At 43.1% G+C, this 22501-nt stretch overlaps 2 protein-coding genes across 5 annotated transcripts in view; both read left to right on the top strand.

The window, feature by feature from the left end:
- The window catches only part of DGKH (diacylglycerol kinase eta), a 544322-nt gene that overhangs the window by 181287 nt on the left and 340534 nt on the right, over positions 1 to 22501 (top strand). The window lies entirely within an intron of this gene.
- AKAP11 (A-kinase anchoring protein 11) overlaps positions 12433 to 22501 on the top strand; it is a 46259-nt gene continuing 36190 nt past the window's right edge. For 3 of the 4 annotated variants that reach the window (XM_062636822.1, XM_062636821.1, XM_062636819.1), the window contains exons 1-3: positions 12439 to 12566; positions 18867 to 18988; positions 19517 to 19624. In XM_062636822.1, coding sequence (XP_062492806.1) covers positions 19565 to 19624 — 60 coding nt within the window. In that variant the 5' untranslated portion in view covers positions 12439 to 12566; positions 18867 to 18988; positions 19517 to 19564. Of the gene's footprint in view, positions 12567 to 18866; positions 18989 to 19516; positions 19625 to 22501 lie in introns of all 4 variants that reach the window. The other variant, XM_062636820.1, reaches the window with a different exon arrangement.

Genomic DNA, 22501 nt, shown 5'->3' with positions numbered 1-22501 from the left:
TTTAGAAGGTATATTACTAAAGAATCCATCATCATTACATTATTGTAACTTACCATCAGTGACTTTATTATACTACTAACTTCAGCTCTTAAAGGTTGAGATGGTTCTATACTGAACGACTATCGTACACTTTCTAGCATAAAGAAATATGAGTCTGATAGTGGCTTTAGTCACTAATTTCTTTCCTGTACCCCACCTTCATTGCCCCTAAAGAACTGAAAATCGCGGTTGGTTGAGCATGACCTTTTAGCAGCAGAAAAACACTTAGGAAACATTTTGATTGCAATCTCTCAAGATAACCATCTTGCAGGGATAGCCCTCAACATTTCCATGTATTCAAAGATTATGAAATTAAAAGCTGCTGGTAATTCTGGAAACTTTCTGGCAGACAAGATAAAAAAATAAGTTAATACTTTTACAACAGAGCTTTCAGGAAAAAATTCTGTCTTATCTATAGCACATCTGCTTTATTATGCAGCATGTGACCTCGGCAATTATCTGAAAGCAAATGTTCACTCTCATTTTCCATTCATTTATAGATAGAACAGTATTTTAACAGATGTAAATGATGACACACTGTTAAAGTTCAAACAATTCTGATTAATATACTTTTTATGTTTTAAAATATTACTAATGATGCACTTTCTTGAAGGTGAGGAAGCAGACAATGGATTCTTTTCCTTTCAACTAATGAAAAACATTTTGATTTATGCATATATTTCCATAGTTTTAAAGCATCGGTGACCACAGAGAAGATAACTTCTTTTCCATAAACTAAAAAATTATTATTATTAATTAAAAGAATACCTAATACATTATTGTTTCATGGTCTAAAGTACCAGTAATACATGGTCTTACCACACTGTATAATTCTAAGCTATGTTTAATTCTAAAAACTCAATTTACTGCCACAATCAAGAGAGCTATAACTATTAACAACACGGTGGAACATTCCTGTTGCAAAACTGTGACATACGAAAATACAGATACTGTATTTTTGTATGTCCCATTTTTGCAACAAAGAAACACGAAGACTTGTTCTTAGAAGCTACCACCTCTTCCATTCAAGTGCTGTCTTACTGGTCAAAGCAAAGTCATGGAGCTGCTTCTTCCAGGAAGTGCCAGGCTTCCTTTTTGTCTAGCTGCACCTTAATGACAGAATATTATAGATATTGTGATCATTATCCACATATCTCCATAGTTTATCGTTATCCTCCATTCCATCACTGAAACAGACTCCAGGTGCTGTACTCCATACATCAGGAGCACATGGAGGAATCACCACTCCCAATACTTCAGCTATACAATACTTCAGCTATATATAAGCGAGTTCCAGTTCGGCGTCGTGGGAAACCCTCCCCCCTTCCTGCCCTGCTTCCCCAGGTGTCCCTCCGTAATAGGTTCGAGGCCCTGGATCTTGAAGGAGAGGTAGGTGAGAATGTGGGGCAAGGCCAGCCCACAAGGCCACATAGGAAAAGGCGGTCGATTTGGCACCTCAAGACTGCCTCTGATAAGAAAGAAAGAAGGGTCATTGTAGTAGGCGATTCCCTTCTGAGAGGAAGAGAGGGCCCGATATGCAGAGTTGACCCGCATCATAGGGAAGTGTGTAGTCTGCCTGGAGCCCGGATCAGGGATATCACCAGGGTGCTCCCCAACCTGGTGCACCCGACAGACTACTACCCGCTGCTGGTCTTCCAGACAGGTGAGGGGGAAGCTGCTTCCCGCAGTCTGAGGGGGGATGAAGAAAGACTACAGGGCCTTGGGGCGGATGGTGAAAGAGTCTGGGGCTCAAGTGATCTTCTCCTCACTCCTTCCATCTTCCACTGATGATGTGGGATGGAATGGGAAGAGTCAGTCCATAAACGATTGGCTTAGAGACTGGTGCTACAGGCAGGGCTTTGGATTCTTTGATAACGGCTGGTTTTACAGGGCACCAGTCTGGACAATGACAAGTGGGAAAGGTTTATCTCACACAGGCAAAAGGATGCTGGGGCACGAATTAGCAGGGCTCATTTGGAGAGCTTTAAACTAGATTCGAAGGGGGATGGGGTTGTAGCTGGGCTTGCCCCAGTGGGGCAGCACTCCAGAACTGATGAAGACTGGGAGGCCTCCTATAATCCTAGGGTGAAATCAGTGTGCTCAGCTCACTCCCTGGAATGCCTGTACACCGATGCGTGCAGCATGGGAAATAAGCAGGAGGAGTTGGAAACCTGTGTTAAGTCAGGAGACTATGATCTGGTGGCAATTACAGAGACGTGGTGGGACAGCTCACATGACTGGAATATAGTCATGGAGGGCTATGTCCTCTTCAGGAAAGACAGGCTAGCCAGGAAGGGTGGTGGGGTTGCTCTTTATGTACGGGAGCAACTACAATGCACTGAGTTCTGTCCAGGGACAGATGACGAGCGAGTTGAGAGTCTGTGGGTGAGAATTAAGAGGCAGGCTGGCAGGGGCGATACTGTTGTGGGTGTCTGTTACAGACCACCAGATCAGGGTGAGGAAGTTGACGAGGCCTTCTACAGGCAGCTGAGAGCGGCCTCACAGTCACAGGCCGTGGTCGTCGTGGGGGATTTTAACTTCCCTGATGTTTGCTGGAAGGACCACTCGGCAACCCAGCCACAGTCCAGGAGGTTCCTCCAGTGTGTGGATGATAACTTCCTCCTGCAAATGGTGGATGAGCCCACCAGGAGAGGAGCGCTGCTGGATCTCATCCTCACTAACAAGGGGAGTCTGGTCGAAGCAGTAAGGGTTGAGGGCTGCCTTGGTTGCAGCGACCACGAGATGGTGGAGTTCAGGATCTTGTGTGGTAGGACTAGTAGAATAGCAAGTAGAATTGCAACCCTGGACTTTAGCAGGGCAAACTTTGGCCTTTTCAAGCAATTGCTAGGGGAAATCCCATGGGCAAGGCTGTTTGAAGGTAAAGGGGCCCAAGATAGTTGGTTGGCATTCAAGGATTGCTTTTTCCAAGCTCAAGATCGGAGCATCCCGACACGTAGGAAGTCAAGGAAGAGGGCCAGGAGACCTGCGTGGCTAAATAGGGAATTGCTGGGTATGCTCAAGTGGAAGAGGAGAGTTTACAGGTCATGGAAGGAGGGGCTGGCCACTTGGGAGGAATATAAGGCTGCTGCTAGAGGATGGAGGAAGGCAGCTAGGATGACTAAGGCCTCCTTAGAATGAAACCTGGCGAGAAGGGTCAAGGACAGCAAAAAGAGCTTTTTCAAATACATGGCAGATAAAACTAACACCAGAGGCAATGTAGGCCCACTGATGAACGGGATGGGTGCCCTGGTGACAGAAGATACAGAGATGGCAGAGTTACTGAATGCCTTCTTTGTCTCTGTCTACTCTGCTGCAGGCAGTCCTGAAGAGCCCTGTACCCCTGAGACCTTAGATGAAGTCAGGTCAACGGAGGGGTTTGCCTTAGTCAATGAGGAATGGGTTAGAGACCGGTTGAGCAATCTGGACATCCATAAATCCATGGGTCCAGATGGGATGCACCCGCGGGTGCTGAGGGAACTGGTGGAAGTCATTGCTAGACCACTCTCCATCATCTTTACCAAGTCTTGGGAAACGGGAGAGGTGCCTGAGGACTGGAGGAAAGCAAATGTCACTCCAGTCTTCAAAAAGGGCAAGAAGGAGGACCCGGGTAACTATGGACCGGTCAGCCTCACCTCCATCCCTGGGAAAGTGATGGAACACCTTATCCTTGGTGCCATCTTAAGGCATATCAAGGATAAGAGGGTTATGAGGGGCAGTCAACATGGCTTCACCAAGGGGAAGTCATGCTTGACCAATCTCTTAGCCTTTTATGAGGAAATAACAGGGTGGATGGATGATGGCAGAGCAGTAGATGTGGTCTACCTTGACTTCAGCAAAGCATTTGACACAGTCTCCCACAGCATCCTCACAGCTAAATTGAGGAAGTGTGGTCTGGATGATCAGGTAGTGAGGTGGACTGTGAACTGGCTGAAGGAGAGAGGCCAGAGAGTTGTAGTCTATGGAGCTGAGTCTAGTTGGAGGCCTGTAACTAGTGGAGTGCCTCAAGGGTCAGTACTGGGACCAGTATTATTTAATATATTCATCAACGATTTAGATGAGGGAATTGAGTGTACTATCAGCAAGTTTGCTGATGACACTAAGCTGGGAGGAGTGGCTGACACGCCAGAAGGCTGTGCTGCCATCCAGCGAGACCTGGACAGGCTGGAGAGTTGGGCAGGGAATAACGTGATGAAATATAACAAGGGAAAGTGTAGAGTCCTGCATCTGGGCAGGGACAACCCCAGGTTCCAGTATAAGTTGGGGAACGACCTGTTAGAGAGCAGTGTAGGGGAGAGGGACCTGGGAGTCCTAGTGGACGACAGGATGACCATGAGCCAACACTGTGCCCTTGTGGCCAAGAAGGCCAATGGCATCCTGGGGTGTATTAGAAGGGGGGTGGTTAGTAGGTCGAGAGAGGTCCTCCTTCCCCTCTACTCTGCCCTGGTGAGACCGCATCTGGAATATTGTGTCCAGTTCTGGGCCCCTCAGTTCAAGAAGGACAGGGACCTGCTGGAGAGAGTCCAGCGCAGGGCAACTAAGATGATTAAGGGAGTGGAGCATCTCCCTTATGAGGAAAGACTGAGGGAGCTGGGTCTCTACAGTTTAGAGAAGAGGAGACTGAGGGATGACCTTATTAGTGTATATAAATATATAAAGGGGGAGTGTCACGAGGATGGAGCCAGGCTCTACTCAGTGGCAAACAACGATAGGACAAGGGGTAATGGGTACAAACTGGAACACAAGAGGTTCCACTTAAACTTGAGAAGAAACTTCTTCTCAGTGAGGGTGACTGTCCTGGGTTCAGCAGTAGCAGTCATGTTTTTCCTTTGTGTTAACTGGTGCAGTGCTGTGTTTTGACTTCCAGCCTGAGAACAGTGTTGGTGAAGTCGATGTTTTCGGTTGTTGCTAAGTGATGTTTACCCTGACCAAGGACTTTGTGAGGCTCATGCTCTGCCAGGGAGGAGGGGAAGCCGGGAGGAAGCAGAGATGGGGCGCCTGACCCAAACTGACCAAAGAGGTATTCCATACCACAGCACGTCATGGCCGGGGTGGGGGGTAACTGGGAGTTACCCGGAAGGACATGGGCTTCCGGGTGGGACTTGTTTCTTGGCCGGTGGTATTGTATTCTCTTCCCTTGTTATTTTCTCTTATCATTGTTGTCGTTGGTGGTAGCGGTGGTGATTTGTGTTGTTCATTGGTTGCTGGACTGTTCTTGTCTCAACCCGTAGGAGTTGCACTTTTTCGATCCTCCTCCCCATCCCTCCGGGAGCGGGGAAGGGGAGAGCCCCGGTGCGGGGGGGGGGGGGGGACAACGGACCTCGATTGTTGTCAGCTCAGCACCACTCACTGGGAGTGAGTGAACAAGTTACCTGACTGGGTTTAAACCACGACAGTGACAGAGCACTGGAACAGGCTGCCCAGGGAGGTTGTGGAGTCTCCTGCCCTGGAGACATTCAAAACTCACCTGGACACATTCCTGTGTAACATTATCTAGGTGTTCCTGCTCCGGCAGGGGGATTGGACTAGATGATCTTTTGAGGTCCCTTCCACTCTCTAGCATACTGTGATACTAGATGTATTCTGGAAATACATTTCAGACACTGTTTAGATTTCTGCTCTGATTGCCTTCAGTGACAGTTGAAAAATCAAACTTACTTGGTTCTCAATAGACTCTGTAAATGTAACATATCTGAGCTGAGAAACTTTCCTGGAAAAGTTCAATTGGGAAAATGAAATAGTCTTCAGCAAAGGTAGCTCAGAAACAGCTACTCAGAAATCTCATGGAGGCAGGGAAGAACTCACAGTAATTTTTTTCAGGCATTTCCATTCCTTGTCTCATTATGGACAAGATTTTCTGTCTTCAGTGATTTGCAAAGAGGCCCTTGGAAAGGAGTGTTGCAGTGGCCATTTTTCACACTGGCAGCCCCTGGGGGAAATAATTCCCTCTCTCTGATGCAAGGTTTTTATGGGATTCTTTGTATTACAGTGAGCTTTTATATACCCATGTGGATGGAGGAGTGAGGCACTCCTAGATTGTCTTAGCTGGCTGATTCGTTGCCTTGTCATTCCTAATTTTTTTTTTTTTTTTTTTAGACCTGAAAATGAAGTTTGGGAAAAGCTATTAATACTCCTATTATTGCTGAAAAGGTGTCACCAAGCAGTACAAAAATTGGGTAGTTTCCCTTCAATATTTTGATGGAAAAGACAATAACACTTTTATTAAAATGTGCTCATGTTTAAACACCATTTCTTTTATATACCAAATCAGGGAGGAAATGAAATAATCTCTGAGTATGTGGCAACACTGAGGAAATTAATCAGAGAGAGTTAAATGACATACGACAGCATTAATCATGTATGGAATTTAAAACCAGGTAATCCAAACGGACATATTAACACCAACATTAACCTTAAACATGTGCTCAAGTTGTTGCATCTGAGGTGAAGAGCACATTTCAAGATACACTGCAGCAGCAGGCCACAAACCGCATACCAATCCACCAGAAATGAAAAAGAAAGCACACCATGAACAGAATAGAAAGCTACTTTCATTGTGGGAAAAGATTCACAATGCAAACAATTTCCAGTTCAAGAAAAAACTCTGTAAAAACAGCAATAAACTGGCCATGCAGAGAAAATATAAAGGTCAATGAGAAGCAAAGCAACTGCCATAAAATTCATTTGGAATCCAGATGGGAAGAGAATGGCATTCACAAGACTGCTGTAGCATCTCCACAGTGGTTGGATTTAAGAAAGAAAATCAGAGTCATGTTTATTTACATGTGGAAGTAACAAGACTTGAAATGTAGCTCAGTAAAGCATCTGTTGTTCCTCTGATTCCGCAGCAGGAGTATTAGAAACTACTTAAATAGATGAAGTTGCAGAAAATTTAATTACCACTAAACATTTGTAAGTAAATTCATTGTTCCCTGGAGTTACCACAGTTGAAGTAATGATGGCACATGACATCTCTGGGCTTTAAAAAGGAAGTTATGCAGCAATTGTTTGGAAATAAATGACAGATATGTAGAGAATATGCAGAATTGAGAAATTATGAGATTTATCCCACACAGAAATTATCTAAACATTTGAAAAAAGCAGCTGATCCTTTTTATGGTGTTACCATAACTGTAAACTGCAGGAAGTTTACATTACAAAGATGCAATTTTTTTACAAACTCATTTGATACCTTTTCCCAAAATACACCAAAAGCGAAAAATATCTGGAACTTCGCAAGCATCCTGCAACCATGTTTAAGGTGACATTCAGCAAGTGGCACTTGAGCACGGCTAATAATGACAATGAAGGGGGCTCTCTATGGTGGTGTTGACCTCAACATTAGAAATTACCCAGTAAAGATCAGTATCTTTTACCTAGTTTGGCAGATATATTTGCCTCATTATTGCCTTTTTTGGCAAGTTCATCACGACTTAAATTCATCCACAAATATGGGCTGCAGACAATGAGACAGTGTGTTATCTGATAGCAGACATAAGAGTTTATTTCAATCTCACAGCGTTATCACAGTAAATATACCTTCTGGTTAGCAGGCATTCTATTAGGCATTACTGGCATACAACATTATTTGAATAACAATAATCACAGAACCAGCAATTAAGGACACCCTGAAAACTCCCTTGGGTTTCATCATTGATCCTTAAGGAAAAATTCATTCATTTAATCAGCTCATTCTAACAATAAATGTATGCATAACTCACAATGCGATAGCTGAAGAAATAAGGAACATGAAGTGCAGCAGAGTTACATTACTTTCTGACAGTAGTCAGTTATTGAGAGGGTGTTTGACCATTTTCTAATTGAACAGTTTGGCACTGGAAATGCTGGCTCATCCTGGTTCCATCAAAACCTTCTACAGAAGCTTAAGCCGTGATCTGGCTGTGGCTGCTGGCCAGAAATCCAGCCAAGCTGGCTGCTTACTGATGCTCAGCTGACTGGCTATCTAGCTGCCTGGAAATATGCCAACTGCTCAGTTGGTTTCTTGGCTCCACAGGCTTGTCAGCAGGCAAAGAAATAGACTGTTCCATTTTTGCCAGAAAGGCTGTGGAGCCAAGGCGTTTTGTTCCAGTGCTTGATGAAACAAAATATTGACAAGCTGAAATTTCCTGTAGAATAAAAATCTTGCTTCCCAGCCAGCTCCAGTTATTATTGTATGCTCTTGTGTAACACAGTGATGGCGTTATCGCATCCTCTAAGTAAACACAATGCACACAAAGGAGGTGAATCCAGAAAGCCTTCCAAGGCTTTGGATAAGAATCTCATAGCATCTGAAACCGTCACTATGCAGTACAATGCATCTTTTGATAAGGTTAGTTTGTGACACTTTCTATTTCACATTAAAAGGCCTGTTAAGTTGGCGCTTTGAAAACTCATTTGTCAGCAGGGCACAACTGGCTAACTGAGGACGAATTCAGTATATAGTCTGTGGATTGTGCCTTTATTTGTATTCAGAAGATGATTTACATAGTTATGGATCGAACACCAGCGAAAGAAAAACTAGTAATAGTCACAACACAGTTACATACATAAAGGTTATTACATTTTCAGTGCTGAAAAGAGTTGTTAAAATATCCAAGGACACAAGAACACACACCAAAAAAAAAAAAAAAAAAAGAAAAAAGACTTCTCAGAAACATATCACTGGAAACAACAGATTCATGAAATATTCAGTGAGAAGAAACCGGAAAATGCCATCACATTATACCACAAAGCCATAAACCGAGCCCTTGTCAGAGACAAACATCATTGCCCAGCCTAGGCCAAAGATTCATGACAGAATGATTAATGAAATTATGCACTCAGATGAAGAGTTCCAGTTTTAGAGTTGGTAGGTGTGTCAAGAGCGTTTTCAAGGAGACGCTGAGCAGGGTCTAAATCACAAAGCAAGTCAATATATGGGTATGCGCTCGGTGGCAGAACAAGGCCATTTAAGCTGTTTCCTTTCTTGGTTGTCTCTGTGCTACCCCCAGTGCCACGCTGACACATTTATTATGTTGGTGAACTGGATCAGCAGAAAGGAAGGAAAGCAGGTTGTCTTCTAGTCTTCTCAGTTCAATCTCATTTACTGCCTGATTTCACAAATGTTCATGCTGCCACAGCCCAGCAGCAGTGCAGATGCAGAAGCAGGTAGCTGGGCTAGGGAGCAGAAGGGTATGTTATAAACAGATAAGCCACTGTAAGTCATCCATTAAATTATTAAATTATGAGCTTTGGATTTAAGGGGGAGGAGGAACAGTATCAAGCACAGCAGATTCTTCCTAGCTTCCTGCAAGGAAAAGGCTTACCCAGCTTTTGAGAGAGCAAGCATATGCTGTGCCTCCTGTTAAAGGTAGGAATACAAAGACTATAAATTACTTATCTGCCTTTGAAGAGGCAATCCTTATTACTATAAGTGTAGTTCATAGGATATAATTTAAACTCTTTCCTGAACTTAATAAAGCTTTAGTTAAAGGGACATTTTTCAGAGGTAGTGTAAAAAACAAAACAAAACAAAACAGAAAAACACTGTCACAACCAAGCAACCATGTAGTTTTCACATACAGAGGGAAAAAAATAAGGGACTAGCACGAAAATGGCTGGAAAATGGCCATAAAGTCACAGAGTAGTTCTTCAACACCTTTTATAGTACTGGCATTCAATATCTAAGAGAAATGACATACAAGTCAGTGTGAGATAATCTTTCAACAAGTTGTTCCAAGCCCATGATCTTGAAAATACCAAGCTTAAAAGACAGGTGCAGACAGGGACTCAGGACAGCACCAGGGACATGATCGTAGTTCTGACAAAAAGATTCTACAGATGCCTGTTTTTCATACCGAAAAAGCAAGCAGAAAACACTACAGGGGCATGGCCTTGTCCAGCCAGTGTTGCCTGACATTGGTTCCCCTCATCAGACCTGATCCTGACCCAGACACACAAATTGATGTCCAGGCCTGGCCTTGACCTATCCCTATCCCCATGGGTCCCAATGTCCCAGACTAGGGCTGTTCCCTGGCTTGCCCTGCTTCCTGCTGGAGGCGGTGGGGTGGGCTCTGACTGGGCAGACCTTGCCCTGGAACAGGACACAAAACACCAGGGCCCAGAGCCTGATATTCTTATTTTGTCCCAATAAGTATCAATTTTAACAAGTGTTGGCTGACCAGCTAAGTTTTCTGGGCTTTTACATAGGCAGTACTGAAATTTATTGTAAAAATAATAACAAAAGAAATTACTATTTCAAAGCTATCCCCATTTTTATTATTGTATAAACCCCCATTTTTTCTGAGAAACAACTGCATGCTGTGGGTTATGTTTCATAATTTCCTAAGGGTAAATCTCGGTCTTTTTCAAGGTTTTGGCAGGCAGCCATAGGAACTCATTATTCTGAATAGTCTAAGGGGAATTATAAAACAAAGAGAATAAAAGGCTTGAATTTATTTTTAAAGCATGCTTTCTCATGTTTACATTGCTTCCAGACCTATTTTGTTTTGGAAAGTTTTTACTTACTGTAAGTCTTGATACGTGAAAAACAACAAAACCCTCTTTCAGTTTTAGCTTACATGAAAACTGAAAAGTGTTTTGAATGGAGGAGTTGGTCAAAAAAATGTATTTTGCCGGTTAACTGGAGCTGTGCAAACTGTTTAAATCTGTTTACTCAAATCAAAGTGTATTTCCAAGGCTGGTCCCAATGGGCATGGAAATGATGACTAACCTGAGTCAAATTTGATTCTATTATTCACTTACTTTCTTCCCATCCTATAGGAAATGCAGTCCCTAGGAATATGAGAAGCCTTTTCTTCATTCCCACTTTGCAAACACTGTGACGCTCTTTAGAACCAGTAATCCTTTGTTTCTTTTATCTATCTAGCTTGTGCATGGTTTGTGGGCTTTATTGTACAGTTTATTAGTTTTTAGGGTAAGTGAAAATGTAGTTTATCTACCTGTTGGCAAAATGAGTAAGTGAATATGCATCCTCTGGCTTCTAAAGTGTCTAAAATGATTATACAACCCAGAAATAGCCTATGATCAAGGACTGAACAGAAATAAAAGTCACAGTTTAAATAAAACCAAAAGCTAAGCAGAAGCGGGAATGATATAGAAAACTAATGGAGATCCAGGAGCAAAATTACTCATATCCTTTCCATAGGGCTCAGGTGGTACTCACAAGAAAAATGCAACTTCTAAGGAAGTCAGGGTAGTCTCCCTCTGTCAGCCTCTAAAGTGGGACAGGTTAGCATCTGAAATCCCCCAGTACTGAAAAAGCTGGAAAGCTAGCATCTTCTTATGGGATTTGGGGGGTTCACAGTGGAAGTCTGGTCCTGTTGTTCCTCCTTCTGAGCTTCACTCTCATATGCTGAGTCTCAGAACGGCCTGTGTGTGGATTCCAGGAGTCTCCGTTTTGGAGAGGAGCAGAGTTGTCAGCCTGCAGCGTTAGACTGCCCATTGTGTATTGTTCAACACACTTCCTCATTTGTGTCCCAGCTGTCAGGTTAGTGTCTGAAGGAGCTCCTGCTGAAATGCAGTAATGTTGGGAAGGCACGTGGTATTACAGAAAGAAATCCCAACAGCACATAAGCTTAAGCACACATCCCCACCACAACTCATGAAGGATTTGAAAATCAGTTGTATTATTTGCTGTGGTACATAAAGATATCAGACAGAACTGAGTTTAAAAAGGAGCAGAGAAGAGCACAGGAGTTTCAAGCAGGTTTTAAGAATCTTGCCTGTGCCTCGCCTGACTAACCCCATACTAGCCTCTTACCCCATCTACCCCACTGAGCCAGCCAGCCGAAAGCAAGCCTCGCATGAGACGCGATGGAGCAACCAGCCGGCAGGCCTCCCGCCCAGGCTGACCAGGCAGGGGGGAACCACTCCGCAAGCACACAGCCTCCCGAAGGCTTTGTGATGACTCCCAGCTACCGGGCCTGGCACGGAGAGGAGCATCAGGCTCTCCGCCACTCCACACATCTGCTGGGCCGCAGATCCCCACCGTGAACCGCGCCGGCCCACAGCGCTGCTATGCACGGGCCGGGTGGGTGTGCTGAGGCGGGGAGGGAGCCGGAGCACCCAGCGGACGGTAGAACCGCGGGCCTGCGAAGGCAGGCTGAGCGCGGGCAGACCCCCTGAGCGCCCAAAGGACACCGAACGGCCGCGGACGGCGCGCACGCCCCTAGCAGCGGGCGCGAGCGGAGACACCGGGCGGGCGCGCGCAACAGCCAAGCCCCGCCCTCCCGGGGCCTCTAATTCCCGCCAATGGGGACGCGGCGGCAGCTGCCACGTGACGCATCCGCCCCCTTCTGCCGGCGGCGTCGGTCAGGGGAGGCGGGGTCGGTGGCAAAGCGTCGCGAGAGCGGAGGCGCGCGCTCGGCGTCAGGGGGGCGGGGCTGGCCTCGCCGGGGGGGCGGGGGGAGCGGGTGTGGGTTGCTTTGCTGCGGCGGGGACCCGGGAGCGGGGTTGGGGGTCCGCTCCCTGCCTCCGTTGCTGTTGGCTGTGGAATGGCCGCGGTTGCCGGGTGCTGAGGAGCCGGTCAGGTACGGGGCGCCCGCTCCCCACACCCTTCACCAACCATGCTCCGGTGCCGTGTCGGGGGTCGAGGGCCCCGCCGCTGCCGTGCAAGCTCAGGGCGGGGGACAGCGCTGAGGGCGGGGCTCGCTCCCACAGGTGGTCCGCTCCGCGGTGTGCTGGGGGGACCAGGGCAGAGCATCCCGCACCGCCCGTATCCGCGGTGCCGCTGGCGCCAGCCCAGCGGGCTCGCTGTGGCCCGTGGCAGCGCACCTCCTTCGCGCGGGCCCGGCCGGCTCTCCGCGGGTGAGGTGTGCACACACCTGAGGGGAGGGAGGAAGGTAGGGCTCTGAGGGGGGATGGGGCCGGCCCGGACGCCCTTGTACCGCAGCACGGGACGGGGGGCACAAGGGGGTAACGCAGCGCTTCGGTCCGGGAGGGTGGGGGGGGTGGTAGTGCTCGTAGCATCCCTCGCTCTCCTTCCTTCCCGAGGAGCCCCTCGGTAGGCGCCGCGGACTGCGGCGGAGGCCTGCCGGGGAGCGTCTGGGTAGGGGCCGATGATCCCTGTGGCTGGGGCTGTCTGCGGTCCCTGCTGTGCGTGTGTTGTTGTGGTTGGTGCTGGGAGGCTGAGTAAGTTCGCGTTAACCTTCCTCCTTGGTTGGCTTGCGGTTGGTGCACGCGGGTTAAGTAAGTTCACCCCCTTCTCGGTATTTCTCGTTTTAAAAGTGTCTCTTTCCCCTCCCTCCATCCCTCCTCGCGTCCTCCTCCCAGTTCCTTTCTCAAGGGAGGAGGAACAGCTCATTTGCTTTCTTGGCTCCTTCGAGGCTACTTCAGTACGACTGAAGTACCGTCCTCTGGTTTTCCCCCAGTATCTAACTTGGGGGGGTGGGGGGTGGAGAGAAGGCTATGAGCTGTAGATCCTGTATTATAATCTCCTTATCGAAGCCCTGATACATTGCCAGAGTGAGATGGGGAGGGGGAAAAGAAAGTTATAGTCTATCTGGAAAAGATCACTGATACTGAACTCAGTGGTAACAAAATCTGCTTAATTTATCCGTGTTACCCTTGGGAGGGGTTTTACGTTGCGTTGTATTTGCAAAATTATTTCAGAATTGTAAAGTTAGCCTTTGCTATTTGATATTGCCAATATTTAATTAATTTTTGTGAGATTAAGTGCTTTTAAGTAACTGTGGTCCTGTTTGTCCTGGGGTATTTCTTGGTCTGCAGACAAGGTGATTTATTTGAGGCATTGTAATTCAATTATGCCATCTTGGGTGATGCCCTGGAATTTCATATTCTTCAAGGGTTCATTAAAATCTTTTGGTAGTTGAAGGGTATAGAGGTGGACAGTCTTAGTGTGGAAAAATAATAAGCCAGATCAGATTATTCCCTTTTTTTGTTATTCATTTGTTATGATACAATATAAAAAATAACCCCAAACTGACAATAACAACAACAACAACAAACCCCATCACTAAAAATCCTCCTAAAACAAATCTATAAAGTACCTCCTAAACATGGTATTCTCTGGTGAAGTTTTCTCTAAGGGGAAATCAGATTGTTTGAGAAAATGCTACTGCTTGCAAAATAATACCCTCCCAGCTTAACTGGTTTAATTGTGTTATGTATGAAAACCACAACAGAATAAAAGTACAGAAACTTAAATTGTACACGCCACAAAATCTAAACTATGGATATTTCTGGTGCATCCAGTGATACCTTCTTCCCAGAATATCTGAATTCTCAAATACACCAGGACTGGGGTCTGATATTTAGTGATGATCTAGGCAGAGAAAATGAAGCATTCTCTTGAAATTGGTAAAGCTTAGTATTCATGTCATGCTTCTATGTGACAAAAATACAATGTAAAACAATTAGAACCAAACAAGAAAGAGCCAGCCTTTGATAACTGTCGCTAATGCTGACCAACAATGATTTATTACACACACACCCTTACCCCTTCCCCCCAGCTTTTCTTCGTGTGGATGCATCTGTGGTCAAGACAACTTGTTACTTTATAAATGGACTTTTTCAAGACTGCCAGCCCAATTAGTGAAAGTGATAAATCATTAGAAGTGAGAAATAGAGAAGGATCCATTAGACTGTTCTTCCTGCTTCTCAGTGTAGGCTTGTTTAGTTTGGTTTTCAGTGCAGTTGTTTTGCTGAAGTTATAAATGAGTACATACTGTTGCTTTTAAGGTATTTTTGAATCTTATACTTGGAATCAGTATTTCAAAACTCAGTAATTCATTAAACTTTGCTTTTGCCAATCATCAGTACAATTTGTTTGGCTGCTTCAAAGAATAAAAGAAAAAGAAAAGGTACTTTTTTTTGTAAAAGAAAGATTTCTTGTTTTTTCTTTAACAGTACTACCGCAAAAATACTTGTTTGAAACATAATCAGATTCATTCAATGACACTGTTGTCATTCTGTTGCATCTTTGGAAATTTAATAAGACCATATTACATTTAGTTCAAATGTATTGCCTAAACAGTTCAAATTCCTCATGTCTTTGTATGCCTTTAACATAGGTGTGCGCATGTACACATACACCCCTATAGCTATTTAAGGGATATACTTAGCACTTTTACATTTTACAGAAAAAGGATCAATTTTTTCCTTTTTTTGCCAGATGATTGTCAGTACACACTGACTTAATAAATTTAGGCATAGAATAAATTTATGCAAAGAGATGGAATCCATGACAAAATTCCTGTTGGATTCCATTAAACTGATTAATTTTGCTTCATACATATATTCAAACAAGATTGGAAAGGCCGACTAAATGTTTACTACATGGTCCGATAAAGAGGGGTTTTCTCTGCAAACCACTGGAAAAATGAATTTGTAGAATGGTTTGGATTTGAAGGGACATTTAAAGGTCATCTACTTCAACCCCCCTGCAGTGAGCAGGGACACCATCCACTGGATCAGGTTGCTCAGAGCCTTTCCAGCCTGACCTTGAATGTCTCCAGGGATGGGGCATCTACCACCTCTCTGGGCAAACAGTTCTAGTGTTTTACCACCCTCATTGTAAAAAATTTCTTCCTTAAAGCTATTACCCCTTGTCCTATTACTACAGGCCCTGCTAAAAAGTTTGTTCCCATCTTTCTCACAAGCCCACTTTAAATATTGAAAGCCCGCAATAAGGTCTGCCTGGGGCCTTCTCTCCTTCAGGCTGAACAAGCCCAACTCTCTCAGCCCTGTCTTCTTAGGAGAGGTGCTCCATCCCTCTGATCATTTTGGTGGCCTTTCTCTGGACCTGCTCCAGCAGGTCCATGTTTTTCCTGTGGTGAAGACTCCAGAGCTGAGCACAGTACTGTAGGTGGGGTCTCACCAGAGTGTAGTAGAGGAGGAGAATTGCCTCCGTCAGTCTGCTGGCCATGCTCCTTTTTGATGCCTCTCGGGATACAGTTGGCTTTCTGGGTTGCAAGGACACATTGTCGACTTATCTCCAGCTTTTTATAGACCAGTACCAGCCAAGTTCTTCTGTACAGGGCTGCGCTCAATCCCTTCATCCCCCAGCCTGTGTTAATATTGGTGGTTGCCCCGACCCAGGTGCAGGACCTTGCACTTCGCCTTGTTTAACCTCATGAGGTTTGCATGGACCCACTTCTCCAGCTTGTCCAAGTCCCTCTGGATGGCATCCCATCCCTCAGGTGTATCAACCGCACCCCTCAGCTTGGTGTCATCTGTAGACTTGCTGAGGGGGTGCTCAATCCCACCGTCTGTGCATTGGTAAGATACTGAAGAGTACTAGACCCAATACAGGTCCTTGAAGGACACCACTTGTCACCGATCTCCATTTAACACTGAGCCCTTGACCGTAGCACTCTGCGTGTGACCATCCAACCAGTTCCTTATCCACCAAATAGCTCATCTATTAAATCTGTATCTCCAGTTCAGGGAGAAGGATATCGTGGGGGGTTGTGTCAAAGGCTTTACAGGAGTCCAGATAGATGACTAGCTTTTTGTTTGTTCACTGATCTAGTCACTCTGTCGTAAAAGGCCACTGGGGTGGTCAGCAGGACTTGCCCTTGGTGAAGCTGTGCTTCTTGCTTGAGTTACCTCCCTGTCCTCCGTGTGCCTTAGCATGGCTCCTAGGAGGATCTGTTCCGTGATCTTCCCAGGCACAGAGGTGACACTGGCAGGTTGCTAGTTCTCAGGATCCTGCTTTCTACTGTTTCTAAAAGGGTGTGATATTGCCCTCTTTCCAGTAACAAGGGGATTCGCCTGACTGCTATGAGTTTTCAAATATCATGGAATGTGGCTTGGTAATTACATCAGCCAGTTCCTTCAGGACTCTGGGATGAATCTCATCAGGTCCCACCTATCTTGGTGGGTACCACCAAGTCTGAGTAATGGCAACTAGGCTATAGCTTTCTAGCAGCATGGAGGCTACCAGGGCTTCCTGTTTGTTGCCCATGCTGTGTGTTTAAGGGTAATCTAACTTGATAGAAAGGTAGAGACAGTTAAACTCAGTGTGGGTATTTATTGATTACTCTCATGATCAGTTGTTTGTTTTTTTTTTTTAGGTGCCTACTGATAGTTATTTAGTAACAGGAAAGTCCTGTTCCTCTTACAGCTGATACTTCTCCCTGGAAATTAAATTTAATAGTCGAACACAATATGCAGAAGTGAAAATAATTTTAAATGGTAGGTTTTATTTACACAAGAAATAAGCTACTTCCAGGCTGTTTTGTTTGGTCGTGCTTTCACTTCCTTTGCAGTTAGTTTCACAGTTTGGGTATTGGACCATTGTTCTTTTGAAAATGGATAATGATTTTATATAGTAAAAAGAATACTTTTGAGTTATCTTGTTGGACAGGTGGAACCCTTCAGATGTCTCTGAAATTGATGATGGAGAGCTGAGATGCTAAAGGTGGTGGGACAAACCTGTGTATAATTCAACTACCAAAGGACAGGATGCAGACAAGACAAAATGGTTATGGTTTAATGCTGATAAGCTAGTACAGTTTATATACAGCATTTTTCAGAGTCTTTGTACTGTGATGTACAAGTCTTTTGGTTTCATGAGGTAGGTGAGGCTGCAGGAGGCTCTGTGATGATGCTTGGGTCTTCAGTTTACTAGCTGATGCCACAGGAACAAGCCTACTGCCTGAAGGCAGTGTAACTGTACCTGAATAAATACTGTGGAACCCAACATGGTTATAAAGTCATCTTCATGATTTTGCTGTGCTGGGCTTTGTTAAAATTACTTCAAGGAGTGATCAGTCCAGAAATGTAGAGTTCAAGTAATTGACTTGATCATGTGGGAGAACCAGGTTTTCCCACAGATGGGTTGTCTTAGGACAAGGATGTGTCTAAGAGTATTTCCCTGATATGATTAGATTAACAGGGTGGATTAACCATTTAAGGTACAGTGGTAGGGACAAGTGAGGTGGTGTTTTTTCTAAGTGCTTGATACTGTTTAATGGATTTTTTTTTTAAATTTTTGTTTTTAAATAAAGGAGTCTTAACAGAAGCATCATTGTGGTTTTTGTAGTCTTCCGTCCAGAGAATTTTACTATTACTTGAGTTTTTTATTTATATTTATTACGTTTATATCTAATATATATAATCTGTTTAATATGTACCAAGCTGCTTCATATCGTTGTCGTAATTTTATGTATGTCGTAATACACCAGTTAAGAGAGACGCTGTGCTCCAAAGAGAAAATGTTGCAGTTTATTTATACAACTTTTTTTCTAAGATTCTAGCAAGTTCATCTTTAGGAAGGAAAGCAGAAATCAGAGTGGAATGTGAATAGCTGTACTTAATAATCTCTTGCTACTGCATTGTTGAGGTTTTCCTTTTATAGGTGCTGGGGGAGAGGGTGGGGGAAGATTAGGAATACAGTTACTTGATGCCACTACTCATCTTCTTATTTAAATTATATATACTCGAGAACAAGCCCATATAAAGATTCCTTTCCCATATAAAGGTTAAGTATGGGCTTCAGATGGGATCAAGCAAACCAAGCCAGTCAGTTGTGGAAAGGAGACCTATACTCTGATGCCTTGGTATTTATTTTTTATTTTGCAGTCATTTTTACATGCATTAGCTTTGTACCTCGTTTATTTTGGACAGTCTAGGAGTTCTTTTTTCCTGGCTAAATTATGTGACCATGGGAAAAGTTGAAGTATTAAAACTTATATAGTGCTTAAAAGCCCCACACCTGCTTTCTGTCATTAATTTATTGCCTGTTTTGGGGGATGTAGAGATTAATAAACCTAACTATTTTGTTTCTTTTCATTGCTTGTGATTAAAAAGGGAAACTTGAAAAACTTCTTTTTATTTCATGGCTATTTTTTTTTTCTTGTTGTTAGAATTAAACTTCAGATCAAGAAGGGTAGCTGTCTCAAGCAGAAACTTCTGACCTACTTTGGTGAAGTTAAAGAGTAGCTGCTAAATACATCTTTGGTTGCCTATGTTTTGCCAGCAAAGACAGGTCTGTTCAGAGCAGTGCCAGAGAACGAGATTGTTGATACATGTTAGCCTGAGCAGGAGTCACATGTTTTTCTGTAGTAAAGTTGATAGGAATAAATAGGCCAGTTAGTGGAGTGGATAAGTAGTATGTTTTCCTCTCAAGATTGTTGAAGGGTAGTTCCAGTGCATTGTACGTTACAGGAATCGGCTGATAAATGTCACCGGAGTATCAGCAATTAGTGAAACAATATTTAATGTCTGTCCCGTGTCCCCGTTTACCCCCCCCTCCATCCCTCCCTGCCCCATGCAGCCTTGAAATGTAGCTAAAAAAATAAGTTGGAAATAACTGTAAGGTCTGTATTTTACATTTCGTGCATCATTTTAAAAATCATTAAGGCAGCACTTCTTTAAAGGCAGCAATCAGCATGGACGGTGTGCTGCTTAATCTGTCTCAGTTTTAAAATGCTTTCATTGGTGTTTGTTCTGGCTACTTGCATTTGCAAAATGTATACAAACTGAGGAAACATAAAAGTATAAATGTTTTTCATAGGTGTTTTTGAGCTGACTTCTTTCATCAAGTACGAAGATTGGTAAAATCATGGATCTCTATGCCAGGGCTCAGGGCAACCGGATGAAACCAAGAATATCTGTGAAGAAGGTAATTATCTGTATGTAATAAAAAATAAAAGTTAGAGCTTTTTGATCTTCATTGCAGCAGTCTAGTAATGAACAAAGTGAACTGGTAGGTTTGGTTGGGTTTTTTGGGTGTTTTTTATTTTCTTTATATGTTTTAATTTTGGTTGTCTAACAAGGAGGCAAAAGAGCTGCCTTTGCTTTATGCTTTGACATTTTTAGCGTAGTTAAACTAGGAGAGAGAATAATTTAAGGAAAGGGTGCATGCTTTTGGCTTTGCCTTTAGTTTTAAGGTGATATGGTAAAATGATGTATTTGCTAAAATTTGCCTTTTTTATTAGAGTATAGCTTTTTATTTTGATTTTTCAAGTTATATGTAATAAAATATAAATATATGGTGTTAATTAAAAACTTCCATAAAGTCTATATTAAGGCTTATTGTAAAATCTTTATCTTCAGATCTTGTTTTTTTGACTGTCTTATTCTTGTGTTTACATGAACTTCTAGGCAGTACTTTGGCGAAAATATGTCTAGCATTTATGAAAGCTGTTAGTGTTGGTTTTTTATTTTTAAACAATATTTATGTATGTTTTCTTTTAAAATTTGTCATTTTAGCCTGGAGAACATAAATAGTCCTCAAATTTTCTTGCAACTTCTGTAAGTGCTTACTCAAATGAAAGTTGCAGTTTACCCTGAAAGAACAAGTTTATTCAGTCATACTTCTTGAAGTAGTTAAATACAGATGAGTATTTTTCTAGGTCTTTCCGGGTTACTAATGGATTCTTTACTTGCAACTGTGTGCAATGCTTAAGAGGAGAAACTGAGCAAAGAAGTTTCTTATCACATGAAAATTGCAATCTTTTATTCCATAAGTAGATTTTCATTGGGTTAAGGAAGCTGTATCTGTGATATATATCCTGTAGAAACTGCTTGAATGCAAAGGTAAGCATTATGAGACTGCCTGGCAGGTAGACGGTTGTTCCAGGTCTTGATATGGAATAACTGCCATACATTAAGCAATTTGTAATAGTGGGTGATATTCTCTCAGTGTAAGACAGATGCTATGAAAACTTTTATTTTACTGTTATGAGAAGTCTGCAGCTCAAAGAGAGTTCTGTAACCACAGTAATTTTGCATTTTTAATCTGAATATAAAGTGGATTTTAGAGGACTTTTTCAGTCTGCCCTTTATTTGTTTTTCCTCTTCAGTTTAAAAAACAAACAAACCAACAAACTCCCCCTAGGTTTTTAGGTCTTCGGGTTGCAAAACATCTTTCTAGTAATGTCAGTGGCCAGTGATTCCTCACTGATTCTAATGGATGCCTAAAATATTACCTCTGCGAACTGCTCCATTAATTGACAATGAGCATTCTGGGCTGTGTGGCTCTATGAACATGAATTTGACCCTTCTTGGTTGTATTGCAGAATTCTTCATCCAGCCAGACTTCAGTGTTTTGGTCTCTTGATGTTTCCCTGAGGGGCGGCTATTTAGATTATAGTGTGGAACTTTGATTCCCCCTCACAGACCCAGACAGTAGGGTTGTCAGAATCACAGTTTCATCTTCTGTTGAATCACAGCTTGCAGTCTGATTGATGTCGTCTTTGCAGTACTTAAGAGGAGTTGTTGAAGTATTAGGTCTTAAAAATCAGTACATGGCTGTGTATGTACATTTAAAGCCTAAGTTTCCATTTTTACAAAATGACTTCAAGATATTTAGTCAATTTAAATCTTACAGCACATGAAATCAGGAATAGCTTCTTTGTTATGCAAGAGCAGAGTAAATATTAAATCCCACTCTCCAACACTGGGCTTGATTTCTCTGCAGATTATGGCACCTTACAGGTTTGTGGGTTGTTGGAAATGTTAGAGAGCAATTGTTTTAAAACAATCCATTAGTATTGAGTTTCCTCCAGTATACTGTGAAGGATCCATAATGACTTCTTGATTTGCTGGCCACAAAGGAGACAATGCAAAACTTTGAATTGCTCATTTGAGCTAGAGGTTTTCATTCTTCAAGTCTGTCTCATTCAAATGCATGTAAGTTTGAAATCTGTGCTCGGATTGAAATAGGATTTCTTGCAAGACATGTTGCTTCAGAATTTTGTGAGGAAGAAACACACAGACTTAGGAAGTAGAGCTTTATAGATTGCTTGGTTGTTTGTTGTTTTGTTGTTTTTTTTTTTTTACTGTATGTTAATGTATATTGGAAGAAGTTGTACAATTCATACAAAGAAATGGCATTCTTTTGTTGAAGATGATCTCTTGTCTTTACCTAAACTGAGATGTGATATTCTTGGGAACTTGCTGATTTTCAGTTTTTAATGGCATGTCTCCTAGACTGGAGCTTTGAGAGAACTTACTTTCATTGTTGTGTGTAGGATAGGAGGATTTCTCTGAAATTGAGGCCAGTCCTTTGCTGTCACAAGTACTATTTTGGTAACAATTTGAAGAAGTCATTAAATATAGTCTCACAATTAATGAGGAGAGATTAAAAAAAAAAAAAAATTACTGTGGTTTCTTTTTGAACCACACTGCTGTAATATGAATACCAGACTGAAGCTATTCAGAGCAAATTCACAACTATTTCTTCATGAATGTCACTGTTCATCAGCCTGAATATTTTTTGTCTGTCGCTGATGTTCACCCATGTGATGTTTTTACAGTTGGTGATCTGTCCTCTGTTAGCCTTGTTTTTTTGGAAACTGTGTAAACTAAGGTTTTAGTCTGCTTTTATATGAAAGCCTCTGCATTCCAGTGATTATCCTTCATAGTCCTACTTTCTCTGCTTGTTGCGAGTTAATCTTCTTTTTACATGTGGATGATACTGTATGTGCAGTTACACAGGATGTCCTTCTCAGTGACTATGATGTCAGTTCTTTCACTAAAGCATGTGTACTGGGGT

Source organism: Pezoporus occidentalis, unplaced genomic scaffold (assembly GCF_034315485.1).
Source record: "Pezoporus occidentalis ecotype Australia unplaced genomic scaffold, CSIRO_AGI_Poc_V1 ctg5, whole genome shotgun sequence".
In the NCBI taxonomy this organism is placed as follows: domain Eukaryota; kingdom Metazoa; phylum Chordata; class Aves; order Psittaciformes; family Psittacidae; genus Pezoporus; species Pezoporus occidentalis.
The sequence above is the reverse complement of the archived record's forward strand: the minus strand, read 5'-3'. Positions and strand labels throughout refer to the sequence as shown.